This window comes from Nomascus leucogenys, chromosome 22a (assembly GCF_006542625.1).
Source record: "Nomascus leucogenys isolate Asia chromosome 22a, Asia_NLE_v1, whole genome shotgun sequence".
Lineage (NCBI taxonomy): Eukaryota > Metazoa > Chordata > Mammalia > Primates > Hylobatidae > Nomascus > Nomascus leucogenys.
In genome coordinates, this window is record NC_044402.1 from 61,146,449 (window position 1) to 61,165,377 (window position 18,929).

Sequence of the window (18,929 nt, forward strand, 5' to 3'; positions counted from 1 at the left end):
AAGCACATAAAAAATAAATGGCCATGCTCTTCTTGATTCCTATGGCAGTCAGGTAGTCAAAGTACCATATCTTTGTTAGGAAAACAGAATAGCCCATGATTTTATCATTTTGGTGTAACATTTTCAAGTGGGATACAATGCATACAAACATCAGCTAATTACAACTTTATTGATTCGAAAAGCGTGTAGATATCTTTGAATTTAAAAAAAACTTTCACAATTTTGAAATTCTGAACAGATTACGTACATATAAGATATGCTGGGTTTTTTTGTTGTTGTTTTTTGTTTTTGTTTTTTTTGAGACAAAGTCTCACTCCATTGCCCAGGCTGTAGTGCAGTGGCAGTGACGCAATCTTGGCTCACTGCAACCTCCGCCTCCCGGGTTCAAGCAATTTTCCTGCCTCAGCCTCCCAAGTAGCTGGGATTACAGACACATACCACCACACCTGGCTAATTTTTGTATTTTTAGTAGAGACGGGGTTTCACCATGTTGGCCAGGCTGGTTTGGAACTCCAGACCTCAGGTAATCTGCCCGCCTTGGCCTCCCAAAATGCTGGGATTACAGGCCTGAGCCACCAAGCCCGGCCTGAGATATGTTTTTATTATAGCATTACAACTTTTTAGTGTTACAAAATCTATACATTTAGATACATTAAATGAAGCATTTATATTGTTCATGCTTAAGGAGTATTATATTTTTAAGTGATCATACAGTTTTTAATATACTGGCCTTTCGTTCTTTTGAATCTATTATTGTCTTAACAAGGGATTTAAGTGAAAAGTTTGATGTTCTACAACTAAATTATTTTCTTATACAGAGCCTTTTTAAGTCTCACATCACTTTCCAGAGAGAGATTTAAAAGGCAAAAAATATCCCCAAAGTTTATTGCAAGGATTAACCCAGAGTCTTTTATAATTATGAAACACATGAATGAAATATGGTGTCCTCTGCACTTGAAGAAAGCTGAGACAGTAAATCCAGAAACAGGGAAGTGCAAAGACATGTTCACCTTCATTATTAAAAGTATCTTCATTTAAATTTTAGGTTGCCTTGTTAGCCTTCTTATTCAGTATATTTACAGCAGAAATAGTTGACAAATTTACCAATGTGAAAAAGAAATAAAAAGTAACTTAAGTAGCAAATGCCAAGACGCTTTAAAAAACTACTAAATATGTATGTGTGTGTATTTAATCATCTTTTGCATACACACATATATTTAATTTTGAAAATAAATTATCTCAGGGGTTTTAATTTAAGGCAAAGGAAAACAAAATTATAGTTATTCAAAGGGACATAATGGCAATAAATCATATTGATGATTTCTCAATACAAATAGGAAGTGAATAGAAACTGACTTTTAAAGAAAGGGGAAAAAAATATTCTCTACCCAAAATTGCTCTATGCAAATTGCAGGGGCGGGGGCAAGCCCATGCATGTGCACACACACAGGCGCACACACACAGGCACACACACACCTGCACATCAAAGTAAACCCTGTAGAGCTGGGTATTTGTCATGATGTTGACTTCAACAATAAATTAAGACTTTCCATCTCTCCAAACATGTGACCTAAATAATACTTGTTTTTCCCCCTCTTTTTTGAATCATCTAATCATCAAATATCAGGGCTCCAATAGTATTTAAAGACATAAACACAGAATTTCAGGATACAAGGAGACCTTCAATAGTGCATTGTACTCCACTCTCATTGTGCGGGTGAAGACAATAAGGTCCAATACCAGGAATGGCTTAATCCAACAATATGGATTTTAAGAGTTATACAAACCATCTGACTCTTTCAAATTTCTCTTTTAGTTGATCGTCTTGGAACCTAATAATTGGGGAAACATAGTAAGAAAGAAGAAATATCTAGAAAGGCGAAAAGCCATAATTTTGCCGATATATCTGGAAGCAATGAAAATGTACATTCCTTATCAAACAGAGCTACCATGAGTAGAAGCTACATGGGACAATATTTGGAATATGAGGAATTCCAAAGATAGAGTTTTACCTTCTTTTTTTATGTCAAATAGGGAAAAGTTCTTAGTTAAAACACAAAAAGAAGGCACCTAATCAATGTTGGTTGAACTGAATTGCCCTTGGCAAGGATAAAGGAATGAGCTTCATTATTCATAGTATTGGAGCAGAGGGTGCCAGGAGATGTTCTAGTCCAGGGTTTCTCAAGGCCAGCATTACTGCCATTTGAGGCTGGATAATTCTTTGTTGTGTGGGAAGGTACTGGGCATTGTAGGATTTTTGGCATTATCCCTGGCCTCCACCTACTAAATGCTAGTAGCACCCCACTTTCTCAGTTGTAAAATCATCTCTGGTTGAGAATCACTGATCTGGTGCCATCCCCTCATTTCACTGATGAGATTCAGGTTTCACAAATGCACAGAGTAGAGGTGATTAAGCAGAAAGTCACAGCCAGAATACACACTTCAAAACTGTTTCCACAAAACCAAGCTGCCCTCGCTTTCCTTTGGCTCTATTACGCATAAAAATGAATCAAGTCATCAGATCCTGCCTAAATGTGGTTTTTGACATGGGAAGGTTAAACTAGCTTGACTCTACCATGCCTTGCAATGTGCCAGTCTTCAACTGCATGCAATTCATGGAGACCTAAGCTTAAGAGAGAGAAAAACAACTCTGTTTTTCCGAACTTAACCCAATGTAATAAACATCATATAAACTTGCTTTCCTTTTGCAGATAAAATATACTAAACCTCCCAACCTTATTTTTATTGATTTTTATTTTTATTTTTCGGGACAGAGTCTCACTCTGTTGCCCAGGTCGGAGTGCAATGGTGTGATCTTGGCTCACAGCAACCTCTGCCTGCCAGGTTCGAGCGATTCTCCTGCCTCAGCCTCCTGAGTAGCTGGGATTATACGCACCCGCCACCACACCCAGCTAATTTTTTGTATTTTTAGTACAGATGGGGTTTCACCATGTTGGCCAGGCTGGTCTTGAACTCCTGACCTCAGGTAATCCACCGCCTCAGCCTCCCAAAGTGCTGGGATTACAGGCCTGAGCCACGGCCCTCCCAACTTTATTACATAAAAATAATTAGACAAGTCAGCTCCTGGTAAGCTGTTTATTTACTTACCAAAGGTAGTTTTTTATTTTCAAGAGAAAGTAAGGTTAAAAAAAATTAAAGATCTTAAGGTTCATAAGGAAAATTGATATTTGGCTGTCTGAGCTACAATAAATTAAATTCCACTTAGGATGCCCTTATTTGAACATTAGAACATTATTTTTTAAAAACTCGAAAACCTACCAATAATCCCATCCCTAAAGAAACACCAACTTTGAACTTACAAATTTAGTATAGGTCTCCCTTTCCATGAAGTCTTTGAAATAGACAAAAATACATTTCTTTTTTAAAAAATTCTTGGGGTTTTCTTTCTATACATTTATATTAAATGATTTGCATCACTAGCTTGATTCTGTTCTCCATAGGCTGAACTTCACAAGCTGTCCTTTGTTTTATTTTAGTGGAATTCAAAACACAGTTTGAGTACCAGCTTTAGTTCTTTGCTTCTCCTATGCCTTCTCTTGGTTGCTCTTCTCATTAGGATTTATTGTTTTTCCTGCCTAAATTGCTTATTTTAAGATATTTTATCTTGGGTTACAGAAAGGAAGAGAAGGTTCCCAATTATCTTCACATAACTCATCTTCAAACTTATGTATCTTGTCATATTTTAGGTCTGTCCTCACTCAAAATCTGTCTATAACACACATTTTAAAATATATGCCAATATCTCCAAGGTTGAGAGACTGTAAAATGTTTTTAAACACATTAAACTTAGCATTCATATTCAAATACCCCCAATTTTCATTATGTTCTCCTCTATGCATTCTACCTTGATCTCACGTCTCATGGGCCAAAACAGATGTACAGTACAGAAAAGAAAGTCACAAGCCAATCTATTTGATTGCATTTCCTAAGCATACTTATTAACAGCTATCACACAAAACATTTTAAGGCAGTTGTAGAATTGAAACTGTGTAGGGAGGGAGGGAGGGAGGGAGCGGATTACTGTAAGCAGTGTATTTGGAGAGGGGCACTGGTTTCATCAAAAGTATCTTATGTCTTATAAGACAATTTGGTACATAAACTGGCAAATAAAAATGGCTTTAAGATTCTCACCCACATGCGAAAGGTATGTGATTGTTACCATCTGTGGTTCTATACACAGGCTAATCTTGTCTCAAAATTTGAGGAGAAGGTTTGAGATAGAGACTCTTGTGAAATAAAACATATGAATGCATCTTTTTTCCTTACAAACAAACAATTTTTTTTTAAGAGATGGAGGTCTTCTTTAGTTGCTCAGGCTGAAGTGAAATGGCACAATTATAGATCACTGCCACCTCGAATTCTTGGGCTCGAGCTATCCTCCCACCTCAGCCTCCTGAGTAGCTGAGACTACAAATGCACGCCACCACACCTGGCTGATTTTTAAATTTTTTGTAGAGATGTGGTCTCCCTGTGTTTCCCAGGCTGGTCTCAGACTGCTGGGCTCAAGCAATCCTTCTACCTCAGCCTCCCAAAGAGCTGGGATTACAGGCGTGAGCCACTGCACACAGCCAACAAACAAAATTTTTGAACTTTCTAATCTCAGAATAACATTTATTTTGGATATTATTTAAAATTATTTTTACATAGATGTCCTCTCTCTCTTTTGAAATGTTGCTGCTTAATACCTCTCAGATAAAACCAATAAAGAATTAAAAAATTCTATTTTAACAAAGACCTATTTTTTTTGAGACGGAGTCTCGCTCTGTCGCCCAGCCTGGAGTGCAGTGGCATGATCTTGGCTCACTGCAAGCTCCTCCTCCTGGGTTCACGCCATTCTCCCACCTCAGCCTCCCGAGTAGCTGGGACCACAGGCGCCCGCCACCACGCCCGGCTAATTTTTTGTATTTTTTCAGTAGAGACAGGGTTTCACAGTGTTAGCCAGGGTGGTCTCGATCTCCTGACCTCGTGATCCGCCCACCTCAGCCTCCCAAAGTGCTGGGATTACAAAGACCTATTTTTAAACTGGAGTGTACTTTGTATGAGAGGTTCTAAATATGGCAGTGGCCAAGCTCCCTTTAATAAATATACATAGGAACATCATGTGTTAACAAAACATAGAACACATTTGCATAAAACTTTCAAATGGTCATAGTTTCCCAGTAGAGTGGGATATGATGAGACACTACATATCCACCAAGTATTTATTAAGCAAATAATGCTTCAGACCATTATGATAGAAGTGGCAAATAGATCTCCTTTGGGTGTTTGCTGTTTTAAAAGCAAGTAAAAATGTCTTTAAGATTTTTACTCCTACATAAGGCAGCTGAAGAGGGGCATGGAAAAGAAATTCCCGTGAGCAACTGACAGTTGCAACAGAATAATCTAAAGCATAGGTTACAATTTTCCAAACTTGATGTATACATAAAATCAAGAGAAAAGAAATGTCAAAAAAGGGGGGGTGCAGAGGTGATGGAAATTCTATGTATGAAGAAGTGAGCCTACCTAACTATATTTTGGAGGAAAAGGCAAATATTGTCTCAAAAAGACAAATTTTTAAAAAGATATATACTAAGAAACTAGTTTATTGTGCTGATGATAATTTGTCTATTATGTATAAAACATAACCTGTTTATGCTAAATTGTCTATTATCTCTTTCATATAAACGAAGGAAGCAAGGCAAAATAGAGAAAACTCACAAGGACTTCAGTCCTTAAATAAAAAAAAAAAATGGCAAAACTTAGAAAAGCCAAATCTCTGTTCATAAACCTTCCCAAAGAAATGTAGCACTACAAGAAATTGCAGCTTTCCTCTCATTAAAACAATCTAGCAAGCCACTAATTAATCTCTACACCTAAAAAGGTTCATTTAAACATTTACCCCAAAATATTTCTCAATCAAATACTAGCAATTATAAAAGACAACTTTATGACAGAAGAATATGGGCCATCTTGATTGAGAAACAAATGTTGAAAAGTGGTAGTTTGTGGCAAAGCCAGCGTTTTTCAGAGAGAGTAAAAGGCAGTATTGTCAGTTTCGCCTATGACAAAAGTATTCGCCCTGTAATATTAACATGTGGGTGACATAAAGAAGGGAAGTTGAAGGTCACAGTTGAAATACAACTTGATGAATCATTAGATAGAAACCTGAAAGTCACTGACATAATCATCAAAGTTGAATGTCAAGCATAGTCATTTTGGTAGGGAAGAGATGCAAGTCAGATGTCTAAAAAAAACTCAGAAGAAAAGCAGGAATGAAATACTACAAGGAAAATTCTCTATAATTACCCTTTTGTGTTCTCTGTGAGGTAGCACAGAGGAAATTCTCTAAATGGTCATCTTCACAGAAAATATGTTCTCTCTCCCATTTAACAGAGTAGAAGAAAAATAAATTTTAAGAGGCATACATGCTGGAAAGTGTTATTTCTCACAAATGGAAAAAAAAAAGAAATATTTCTAGGAAAATCAGATGAAAAAATATTCTCCCTTTAATTCTATCCAAAACCTTTTTTCACACATTTCCTTAGTGCTTTAAGAAAGTAACAATATATCTAATACTATGAGTTACATTGTTAATTTATAAAGAAAGAGAAGATTTTTACATAGCACTTTATGTAAATGAGGTGAATTATTGCCTTTTTATATTAAACTAAAAATCTTCTATGAAATCCTCTTTATCTAATTACACATATTAAATGATCAGAAAACAATCAATATATTTTGCAAATTCATAAACAGTCAGAATAAACTAAATACCATTCAGCTCTTTAGTATCTTCATTCTCATCAGCAAATTGCTTTTCTGAGCCTGTATGTCTTCTGGATGCCCAATAGTCCAATGAATTTTGCTAATTATTTTCCAGCTCTACCTTTAGTTATCAATAAAAATATGCTTTAAACACACCACCATAGTTTTTAAATCCATAGATTTATGGCAAAGTGTGAGGACGTTTTGTAATAACTGAAAAGCACCACAAATTGGCACAATAATAAATTAATTGAATAATGAATGAAGATTAATCATTAATTAATAATGAATGAAGACAATTTCAGAAAAGCATAATCTTCATTTTGAAGGTTTTTTTTTTTTTTAAATCTAATATACAATGATGCTTCCTGGCCTGTGCCACTTTGATGTAAAAGTTGTTGGCTAGTAAATTTCGATTACTTGATTATGCATTTGGTTTCAAACTTGGCTGTTAGAACTCAGCAGCTGTTTCCTGGCAAATTTTCAGCTCATAATCAGGTCAAAAGGCTGCCCAGCTGCACCTTTTTGAACTACAGTAAATACATTTCTGTCTAGTCTCATTATCATCTTTAGAGTCTGACATTTTGTAACAGAATTTTGAAATCATATTTTATGGCAGTGAAGCAGTGAATCTGTTGGAAAAATTTATTGACTTAACAATCCCATCCAACATCTCCTGTCATGTGGAACTGTCCCCAGTACAAGGCAGATTAGTGAATGTGAGCTACTTCCATTTGGCCCAACTGTCTGGCTAAAGAATTTTCCATTACATGGGTGGATGAGATCAGCTGAGTTTGGAACCATTCAATTTATTCTGTGGCAGCAGTGTAAGAGAAGACAATAGTGACTAGAACTGAATTTGAGTACACTTTCTTCTATTGAGGTTCTGATGAACTAGCAATGCTGAGATTATACATTTTATTATTCAAGTTATTTTTTAAGCAGATGTAAGCATCTACCCTTGAGAGCTGTTTTGGTATCTCTCCACTGTAGATTCTGGACACAATGAGATGATAGTTAAAGCTCAACATGAAAAGGCCAGTTGACAGTACATGCCGTTTCCCAGGTGTTCAGTGGCCCCAAAGTTCTATCTTATCTTTGCTTTTCATGCCAGGTCAATGAATAAGGCCAGGGGACCTTTGGAATTCACTTTTAAGTGGTATGCTAGACTTCTTTCAATTCTGACAGTGCATTGTCTGCTATTACTTCTCATGTTCCACATTCAAATGGGGATACAAATGAGGATAAATTGGTTAGAAGAAAATACAGATAAGATTAGGTCTGTGGTAACTTAACATTTGCAAAATAGGTCAAATTTTCAGCCAAGTATTTAGAAATAAATAGATTTATGTTGTAATGTAAAAAGAGCTTTAACCTTACTTTATAGTCAGAAAAAGCAATGAAAAGAAATGGCAATTATTTTTAATGACAAGAATTTTCTGCATTTGAAAATGGAATTTATCATTTCAGTAGACAGTACATGTCGTAAATTACAGGTAGATTAACTCAATACTCTACAAGGAGACTTGCTTGAAGTAAAATGCATGAATTTAAAATTATACTCACACAGAAGAATAATGTTATTATCTTCCAGTATTGGATCATATTTTGAACAATGTAGGTTATATGGATAATATGTTAAATTTAACTGTTAGTGGTTTGATTTTCATATAACTGCTAACTTATTTTTATAAACATTTTATAATTATCCCATACTGTCTAAAACTTCATACTAAAAGCCACTAAAATATTAGTGTCATGCAAGCAATAGATATTTCATAAGTGCTTTTGTTAATGATAAAGAAAAGTTTTCCCCACAGGAGTTTCCATTTCTGTTATGTATGGAATTAGTGAAGGCAACCTTATATATCAACAAGATTTCCCTCTTTAATTTAATTTGAGGTCTATATTTTATTCCACAAAATTAAAATAATTGCCTCTAATTATCATTTTTGATCATTTTGATCATATCAGTGCCTTCTAAAAAAATCAGACTTATAAATCATAGCCTTCTCACAAAGTGTATATAAATCAATGGAAAATATTTTCATCTGAATTTTGTAAATAAAAACTAGAACTAATCATAAAAAGTATTTGTAATGAACTTTTTCAAGGTTACATAGGGATTTCAGACTCAGTTATGGTTAATCATAGATTTTAAGTAATGCAAATTTTAGTGTTTAAAGGATCCTTAGAAGGTACCTAATCTGAACACCTCATTTTGTGCATTAAGAAACTGAAGCCAGCCGGGCACACTGGCTCACGCCTGTAATCCCAGCACTTTGGGAGGCGGAGGCTGGCAGGTCAAGAGTTTGAGACAAGCCTGGCCAGCATGGTGAAACCCTGTCTCTACTAAAAATACAAAACTTAGCCGGGAGTGGTTGGCAGGCGCCGGTAATCCCAGCTACTCAGGATGCTGAAGCAGGAGAATCGCTTGAACCCAAGAGGCAGAGGTTGCAGTGAGCCGAGATGGCGCCATTGAACTCCAGCCTAGACAACAGAGTGAAACTCCATCTCAAAAAAAAAAGAAAGGAAGGAAGGAAGGAAGGAAGGAAGGAAGGAAGGAAGGAAGGAAGGAAAGAAAGAAGAAAGAAGGAAAGAAAAAGAAAGAAAGAAAGAAAGAAAGAAAGAAAGAAAGAAAGAAAGAAAGAAAGAGAGAAACTGAAGCCTAGAGAGATGAAACCACTTGCCCAGGGTCACAGAGCTAACACGTCAGATAAGAGATTCTTTATGTTTTATAAATATAAATATAAATGTAAATATAATTTATATTTTCAAGAATATTGTTAGTTATTATTTTCAAACTAAAATTTTAAAAGCATAACACCTTATATTCCCTTATAAATCTATTTTATTATGGATTATAAAATATGATGATCTTACATGTCCTGACTGTATTCAGAAAGTTTTCTGAATATCTTACATTGCTTATTAATTTCATATTTCAATCTCTCAATAAAATATATAGCCCATACTATTTGCTGCATTTTAATATGACAAAGATTTAAAATCTCTGCTATTCATTATGAAGTTTTATATTGCATAAATGTGTATTTTCATATTTTTCACAAATATAAAGCACCATTGACAATTCTCCATTATACCTCCTTCAACATATATAAGAAGAATCTAGTATAGACTTTTCAAACATAAACAAAATGAACAACAAATCCTAAATATGACTTGAGCCCCGATTCTGTTACTATTACTTCCCAGTCTGAGAGACTGCATCGTCTCTGTTAATATGAATCTAAACAGGACTTTTGTCAACTTCAATATACCAATCTAAAATATTCCATCTCTTCAAAAGGAGGCAAGATTTTATTTTATTTTTTGAGACAGGGTCTTGCTCTGTCACCCAGGCTGGAGTGCAGTGGCATGATTACTTGCTCACTGGAGCCTCGACCTCCTGGGCTTCAACAGTTCTCCCACTTCAGCCTGCCAAGGAGCTGGGACCACAGGCACACACCACCATACTCAGCTATTTTTTTTTTAATTTGTTGTAGAGATGGGGTTTTACCATGTTGCCCAGGCTTGTCTCAAACTTCTGGGGTCAAGCAATACTCCTGCCTTGGCTTCCCAAAGTGCTGGGATTACAGACATAAGCCACCATACCCAGCTGGAAGCAGGATTTTAGAAATAAGAATGCAACACCTATATGACCCATCCAATCAGTGATTTCATGATGTCGTCATAGAGGGTAACACCTTGGTCCCCAAAACAATACCAGCACTAGATAGACAGGTTTTAGAAAAAAAAAACACATTAAAATGCTTCAAAATATTATTCTTGAATTATTTAGGAACTTCCATTTATTGTGCAAGCATTTTTCATTACCAAATATATTCCAATCAAATGAACATGTTCTTACACATGCTATATTCATAGAGATATCTTTATTTTATATAGTCATTTATCAAAATAGCAAACATTTTCTCTTGTATGTGCTCACCTGTTCAGAAAAGAGGTCGCTGTTATCTTCCAAGTATTTACTGAAAGGGTTAGGTTCATAGACTTCATCCTCATTTTTCAGTAATATTCTGGATTTTACAGGTACTGGGCGAATTACTCCAGGCTTAGTCTTCATGAATGTAAAATAAATATTAAAAAAGCAGGAAAAGAACACTGTTAAAATGAACAAATATGTGTATTTTTCAGTCATTCAATGCTGTTCTCACAGAAAATTATATTTTTTTAATTTTAAAATGATTTCAAAAATGCATAAAAACAGCCTGAAGTCAAATGATTTTAACTAATGTAAGTTTAGTTAAAATTTAACTATAGCAGCAATCAGTTCATAAAGATCTACTATTGTAACATTCGAAATGCAAACATGTTCTACTCTTGCTGGTGCATTTGGTCAGCAAATATTTCAAGTATTTCATTTGCTCAATATTTATTGAGAGTCTTCTCTGTGTCAGGCAGCATTCTGGGCATGATAGCATAGATGACTTTGGTATATACACCAAGTCCATGACAACTTCCTTTTTCTGGAAACTGCTCACCCTCCATGCCCCAAAATCTACAAAGCTGGGCCCCCAGATGCCATGTTCATATTATGAACTAGGGTGGCTTTCTGACCTAAAAGAGTGGAGGGTGGGTGGCAAATAGATTGTCTCTCCCAATAACATGGAACAGGGATTTAAACTGCTCTGCAGTAACTGTGGGAGACTAAAATTAAAGTATGTGATGTAGAAGCTACAGGAAAGCCTTAACATGACCTAAAAAGCAGATACGCTGAGATCAAGAAGGATATAGCAAAGTGCATGGAGGGGCAGTCCAGAAAGGAGAGATACCAGAGAGCTTTCCAGAATTGACTCCCCAAACATTCCAGGGGCCTACATGAATTTCCTGTCCTGACGTTCTTTCCTTTTCTTTTACACTAGATTCCCCCACACACACCTTTTCATTTAACTCAACTTCGGTAACTTGCAATCAAAAGAATTTTAGCTAATACATCAGTCACTCAAGATTCTTAAGCTTGTACCCAGTGTCAATTTGACAAAGAGAGACTGGGGGAGAACTCTAGTTTGGGGTAATTTCAAAATGTGATGTTTCACAAACACCAAAATCTTGTTACCCCGTAAAATGTCACAGAAAGATTGATGTTTGCAAAAACATCCCAAGCAATAATTTAATAAAAAACTGTGATGCTCTTTCTGTTTAAGCACTTTTGCTGCAATCATTCCTCTCAACCCCATTTCCTTTTGGAAAATGGTAAATTAGCTCTTTTCAGTCAATGCTGATGCTCACAAGTTAAGCCTTAAGGGACTACATCTATCTCTCTGCTCTATAAAGCACCTGATATATTTTGAGTCTTGAATAAATGTCACTCTGCAATACTTTCTTCAACAGATATTTGGTCTTTCATGTATATGACAACTGGGGGAATACAGATTGAGACAAGTCTCTATCTTCCCCAGACTGAGAAATATCTCCCAATTAAGAAACTCTGATTTTTCTCAAGGGGAAAAATGAACAAGTAACATCCAATTGTGCATAAAGTCATGCCATAGAGTATACACATGAGAACAATATTCCTCCATTAAGTGCTGAAAAAAAAAAAAAGTCCAGGCAGTTCCTGATTTCTATAGCCACCTGCAATTATGGAGGTGCCTGATATCTGGGCCATGATCCTAAGTTGTCCACACCTCTGTCTCTTTTTTTCATTTGACTTCCTGCTTCATTTCTTCTTTCTTCTTCTCCTATTCCTGCACTTTCTTCTTCTCTTCTACTCCCTTGTGAGGCAGAAAATAAATGCAACTCTAGGACTCAGGGGCTACAAGGCTCTAAAACCAACATGGTACTTTAGGGGCTAAGCTTGTTGTCACTATGCAGAAAGATGAAAGCAGGGAGGAGAAATCTAACCGGGAGCACTTTGGATGGTAGGACAACCTCTGCCAGAGAAACATGACTGCCTGGGTCCCTTTGTTGCAAGCAGGTAGATGTTTGGGGTTATTCTGGCCTAGAGCCTTCCACTCAGATCATCTGTCTTGGGATCGGTCCTTTCCAGGGTGACATCAGAAGACAGACTCTTCTGGTTGGTTGGATATCAGATACATTCAGTATCAGAGTCTGTTACTGATGCTTCATATTTGCTTCTCTACCAGCTTTCATGCTCTTTAGTTCTTATGAGTTCCCTGGATTTGGTGGTTGTCTCTGACAATTAGACAATGATTTTTGCTCCATTTCCTCCACTCTACCAGATTTTCCACATGTTCTTTTCTTAGACTCTGTGTTCCCAGGTTTGGGCTATATGAAGTCTCTGAGTCTTCCTCATTCTATTTACTTACTTGGTCTTCATATGTTTTCCCTGATTTTTACATTGTATATATTCCCTTTTTCTTTAGTCCTGTTCTTTGCTCCAACAACCTTAATTTGTTGTTACCCAGTAGTCGATACTTCATAGATATGGAAGCCAACTCTAGGCGAAAGATGACTACACATAGTTTGCCTTTGACATTGTTCATACTTCTCATCCTATAATCTTTAACCATACCTTTCAAACCCAACCATCTCTCAGTATTGGTCCAGTTAAAAATCTAACCCTAGTATCCCAATTCTGAACCTCATGCACCCTCCACAAACCTTGGTATACTAACAAGTCATCTGTGTGGTAGCCTCTGCACCTTCCTCATGCCTTTTCACATGCTTCAAAACCAGCTTCAAAATCCTTGAGGACCCATTGCAGCTAATGACACTATCATTGTCTCATAGACACAGATTTTATATTCTATCAATATAGAATCAAAAACTGAACTCAATATTTTAGATAGATCATCTCATCAATTTCTTATAAATTCTGTGGGAGTTTTAAAGGTAATAAGTCACATGCCAAAGTCATGCAGTTAATATGTTAAGGTTTAAATCCATGTTTGATCTGATCATCATGCCTGTGATTTTTATCACTTCTATGCTGATTCCAGGGAGGAAGAGAGACATCATAGAATAGACAGAAGTTTGAAATCTTCTTTGTTAAATATCCACCTCTCTGTAACTTATCCTATCTAATCAAAAACAAAGCTCCTGTAGTTTTTATATTTTTTATTCCTTTAAAGTATATTGTTTCTCTGTTTTATTTCCACTGTCAACTGTCTCATCCTTGATTTTGGCCATTGTTAACTCATTCTATGCCATTTTACTTTCTTTTCATTAACCATCCTAAATATTCTCAGAACATTTAGGACCTAATGTTATCTAATGTTTTCAGTTCCTGGTGACTGTACACATCCACACATCCACTCTCTTCACACACACACAAACACACACACACATATACACACACACACACACACACAGAGACACACACACCTCTTCACCACCTCCTAAAATACTCCATAATTTGCGTGGCCAAGACATCAAATTCCCACTGTGTCTCTGGATTTGGTTAAAAATTTACTCTCATGAAGTAGCATAATATTGTAGAAGGAGAGAAACATGGACATAGATTTTAGTTTCTGCAATGTTGTTAATAAACTGTATTACCTTGGAAAAGCCATTCCACCTGTGTAGACCTTCTGTTGAAGGGTTGTAATTCTAATACATGACTATGTCCTTTAATAATGGGTAATGACACATTTTATTACTTACCTTTCTGACCCCTCAGGAATTATACCACACAGAGTTACAGCAAAAGGCTTGTTTCTGCATATTCAAACCCATCATCCAAACAAGGGTCTCAAAGGGCCACTTAGAAAGTCTATAAAACAGCATATGTGAAGCAACTGGCACTGTTGTCATCACACATAAGTCTCTCTTGGAATATTAGTTAACTTCCCCTCTATTCTTCCTCATACCTTGTTTCACAATGTCAAATGGTGATGCAATCTACATTTGCAACAGAAAGTTAACTAATGTTCTATCCAATTAAGACATTGTCTGCTAGCGCTTTGACCCCTAGAATGAAGGCTATAGACCAGTATCAGCATCATCTGAGAACCTGTTATGAGTGCCAAAGCTCAGTGCCTGACCTAAGCCTACTGAATCCGAATCTGCATTTTTAAAAATCCCTAAGCGATTCATGTACACATTAAAAGTTGAAAGACACTAGACTTGAACTCAGTACATTAAAATGTGCTGCTCATGTAGAGATAGATCTTTCTTAGTCTATCATTCCAGAGACATCCATTTGGCCTTGTCTTCTGTCTCCAGACCGAAGGAGAGGCCTTAAAACGGACTATGCTTTATTAAATCCTAATCTACACTGCATCTTTGCGTGTAGTGATCTTTGCTGATACCTTTGGACTTCAAGTAAAGGTTCTCTTGAACAACTTCTCTAATTCTGAACAATTTAATTTGTTACATCTGTGTCCAAACAAACACAGAGGAAATCAGATTTATCAAGTTAGGGGAGTCTATAAAACTGAACTACTATAAGATTGTCATTGTTCAGCAATATTACAACTAAACTAGCCTTAAGAGGCCCTGCTTTCATTTTTATCTACTATAGAATTGATAGAATAGTCAGACTCATGACTGATAGGTGCAAATGGCCGTCTAATGATGCCAGAAAAAGCAGTTTTGTAATTTTCTTTCCAGCCTATGTGGAAAAATTAAAAAGGTAATGACTCTCATAGCCAGCACAAAGGGCACAAGACGAAAAATGAGAAGATTCTCCAAATTGGAAATATCAATTCATGAATGTACTGAGAATTGATTTACACTGGGTATAGACATTTCTTAAGTGCCGGAAAGACAAAATAACTGTTTTGCAACTCTGAAGCACACCTCTACCAGATGTTCACTGGAGACATTTTGCCAGTTAAGATATAGTCTATGTCAGGAACTATAGTGTCTATAGAGATAAAAAGATATACCCCCTGTTTTCAGAGGGCTCACAATCCAGTTGAGTAAATCACAAGACAACCACAGTATAAGTCGAGTCATGTCACTCATTTCCTAAATGATGTCCGTCAGTTCTACATCAAGTCAAGTCAACTCTCCTCTGAAAGCTCTCTAATGCCTCACCTTTTTACTGAGAGTAAAGTTCAAAGCCCTGGTAGTGCCTACAAAGCAATGCCTATAAGGGTGCTGCATGACCTGATCTTTCATATCCCTAACCAGCCTCTCTTTTTCCAATCTTATTTCCTAGTACTGTCCCTTCCACCCCTTCACTCTTTCTACTCTAGCTTACACACTATATGATAATGCCTCCTCTAGGAGTTTGTATTTGCTCTTTCCTTGTCTGGAACTCCCTTATTCCTTCTTTTTCAGTTTTTCAAATGTCTGTTTAAACATCACCTTATCAGACAGATCTTTTTAATAAGCCATATAAAATAGCAATCTCCACCTCTCTTGCCTGCTTTATTTTCTCCACGGCAGTTACTACTACCTGACATCTGTTTGTGTCTATTGTCTTTCTTTCTCCACTAGAATGTAAGTTCTGTGAAACCAGAGATCTTTGGTTTATTCACTCTTATATCTCCAATATCTAGAATGGTGCCTGTACCTGGTTGGTGCTCAATAAATATTTGCAGAATGAATAAGTTAATTGACAGACAGAAGCTCAGTGTGCTGACTATAATTCAATATGGAGTCTATAAGAGGTACTGATTCAATAGCAAAGACATGGAATCAACCCAAGTGCCCATCAATGATAGATCAGATAAAGAAAATGTGGTACATATACACTATGGAATACTATGAAGCCATGAAAAGGAAAGAGATCATTTCATTTGCAGGGACATGAATGGAGCTGGAAGCCATTATTCTCATCAAACTAATGCAGGAACAGAAAACCAAATACTGCATGTTCTCACTATAAGTGGGGGCCGAACAAAGAGAACTCATGAACACATGTTAGGGAACAACACACACTGAGGCCTGTTGTGGGTGGGGAGGGAAAGCATCAGGAAAATATGCTAATTCATGCTGGGCTTAATACAGAAGTGATGGTTTGATAGGTGCAGCAAATCACCATGGCACATTTTTACCTATGTAACAAACCTGCACGTCATGTGCATGTACCCTGGAACTTGAAATAATTTTTTTTTAAAAAAAAAGGTGCTGATTGACTCCTTGAGGTCTTCCATTATTTTTCTTGAATTGGCTTTCTGATCACAATATAATTCACAAAGAGGGAACTTTGAGGGATAGAAGAGCCATATGGCATTTTTCCAATAGAGGATGAGAAGAAGGAAAGTGGGGGTTGGTGAGTTCCACCCTCAGAAGAAAGAGTATAAAGCTAAAGTTATCATCTTCAGAAATTCAAGGGAAGAGACCACTTCTTTAGGGACTTTACAAGATTTTAATCTTCTTCATTTAAAATAAATTGTTGCTTTTCTCCCTCTGTTCATGGTGATATGCAATAAAACTCTTAATACCAAAACACAATGATGTCACCTTTTTTAGAGAATTCAAGAGTGGAGGGTGGGGAGAAGAGGATATTATATCTGAAGCTAACATTAGTCTTGGGGACAGAAAAAAATTCAAGGGAGTGAATATATGGGTTCACCGAAGCGCAGTGGCAGGTTTTAACGGGCTATAAGACACTCATCTAAGCCTGCTATTGATTTGTGTTTATAATCTATCAGGTATATACTCATACTTGAACATTGTCACTTGGGGCACTATGTAAATAGATACTATTTCCATCCTTTGGAACTTATAATTCTATGACAGCAAGTTGGTACAGCCTCTGGGCTAGAGACCAAAGTTGAAGATTAACTACCAGCACTGACCTAGAGAATCCATGACCAATATTTTTAAATAATGGGTTTTCACAGCAAAATCTTTCTTAAACTAGTAACTTCAACTAACACTAATGGACTGATGTTTTTTAATTGCCTTTGACTATAGTAATAAGCTCTAGGATGGTGTGATAAAGAAAAAAAGAAATAAAGGATAGGGTGCCAGCTTTCAAGAGTTTATTTTGATCTTTCTGGAGAGATAAGATGTGTAACAAAACTGCAAGAAAGTAACAAAACAACGTATAGCAAATCCTATGAGTCTGGCTGGAAATTCTACCAATTTTATGGGCTCAAAGAGTTTGCGAAAGTGCCATGGTTGTTTTTGACCCATTTGCTGCAGTTTTGTCTTCATTCTCCAGTGCTTTTTTCTTTGCCTTTAGAATTTCCATGTCAAAAAAGTTTGTGCAAACTCAATATATTCTACCAGGCAAAATTGTGGACAAAAGCAATATTCTCTAAATTATTTACCTGATTTACTCATTCAGATAACACAGGTTTATAGACCCTAATTCTTGTTTTAAACAAACATTATTATATACTTGAAGCAAATACTTAAGCTATGTTTTCCCCTCAAACAAATATCTTAAATCTCAAAACACTATGGCATAGGGTAAATCTCCCAAGATTGGAAAAAACAAAGGAGATTTTTATACCACTTATTACCAAGCAACTATTGACATGGCATTCCACATATTTAAACTTCAGTTTTTTTCATCAGAATAATGGAAATAACAATTCCTGCCATACTAACTCAAAGGTGATTAGAGAACCTAATGAGATAATATGCATGACAAAATTGATAAAGAAAAAACAGCATAAAATAAATTTGAAAGGAAAAACAGAATATATACTTTGCAAGTATAAATATGGCATGTTGATTCTAAATGATCTAGACCATTCACAAAAGTACCTACTTGATGTGTTTTTCCAAAAAAAGTTTTATAATGATTACAATAGTTGTATAAAAATAAACATACATAAGACCTCAATAATTATAGGCCATATCTCATGGCTCAAGAAGCATTTCATGGAATACACACAATACAGATTGGCCAGATTGAAATATTTCAATGGTTAAATAAAAGATAATAGCATGACTCAAACCTGAGGAGGCGTGCCTGATAAATGCTGTGGCACTTAAGTACGTTATGTCAAGGAAAAACTGGTCAAGGAGAAACAAACTGCCTTTGAGCTTGAAGGAGACATCGGTTCTACATAAAAGCTTTCAGGGCTGCATTTTCTGAACAACAGAGGCCTTAAGGGCCCTCAGAGATGAGTCATGCACCACTAAAGCTGGACGCATCAGCTGGCATTCAGAACTAGGAACAAAGTATTTGCAAGTTTAAGCACTCTTCTTAATAGTGTTCCAGTAAATAGCATCTTGCTTTTACCTGTATATAGCCATGTGACTTATTTTTTAAATCTATTGTTTTGTGCTCTCTAGATTAAGTATTCCATCCTGGACAACAGTGAACA

The 18,929-nt window shown here is 36.2% G+C and overlaps 1 protein-coding gene across 4 annotated transcripts in view; it reads right to left on the reverse strand.

The window, feature by feature from the left end:
* Positions 1-18,929, reverse strand: part of MLIP (muscular LMNA interacting protein) — a 154,729-nt gene that overhangs the window by 52,701 nt on the left and 83,099 nt on the right. For all 4 annotated transcript variants that reach the window (XM_012501894.2, XM_030803440.1, XM_030803439.1 and 1 more), the window contains one exon: positions 10,718-10,846. In XM_012501894.2, the coding sequence (XP_012357348.1) occupies positions 10,718-10,846 (129 nt within the window). The remainder of the gene's footprint in view (positions 1-10,717; positions 10,847-18,929) is intronic.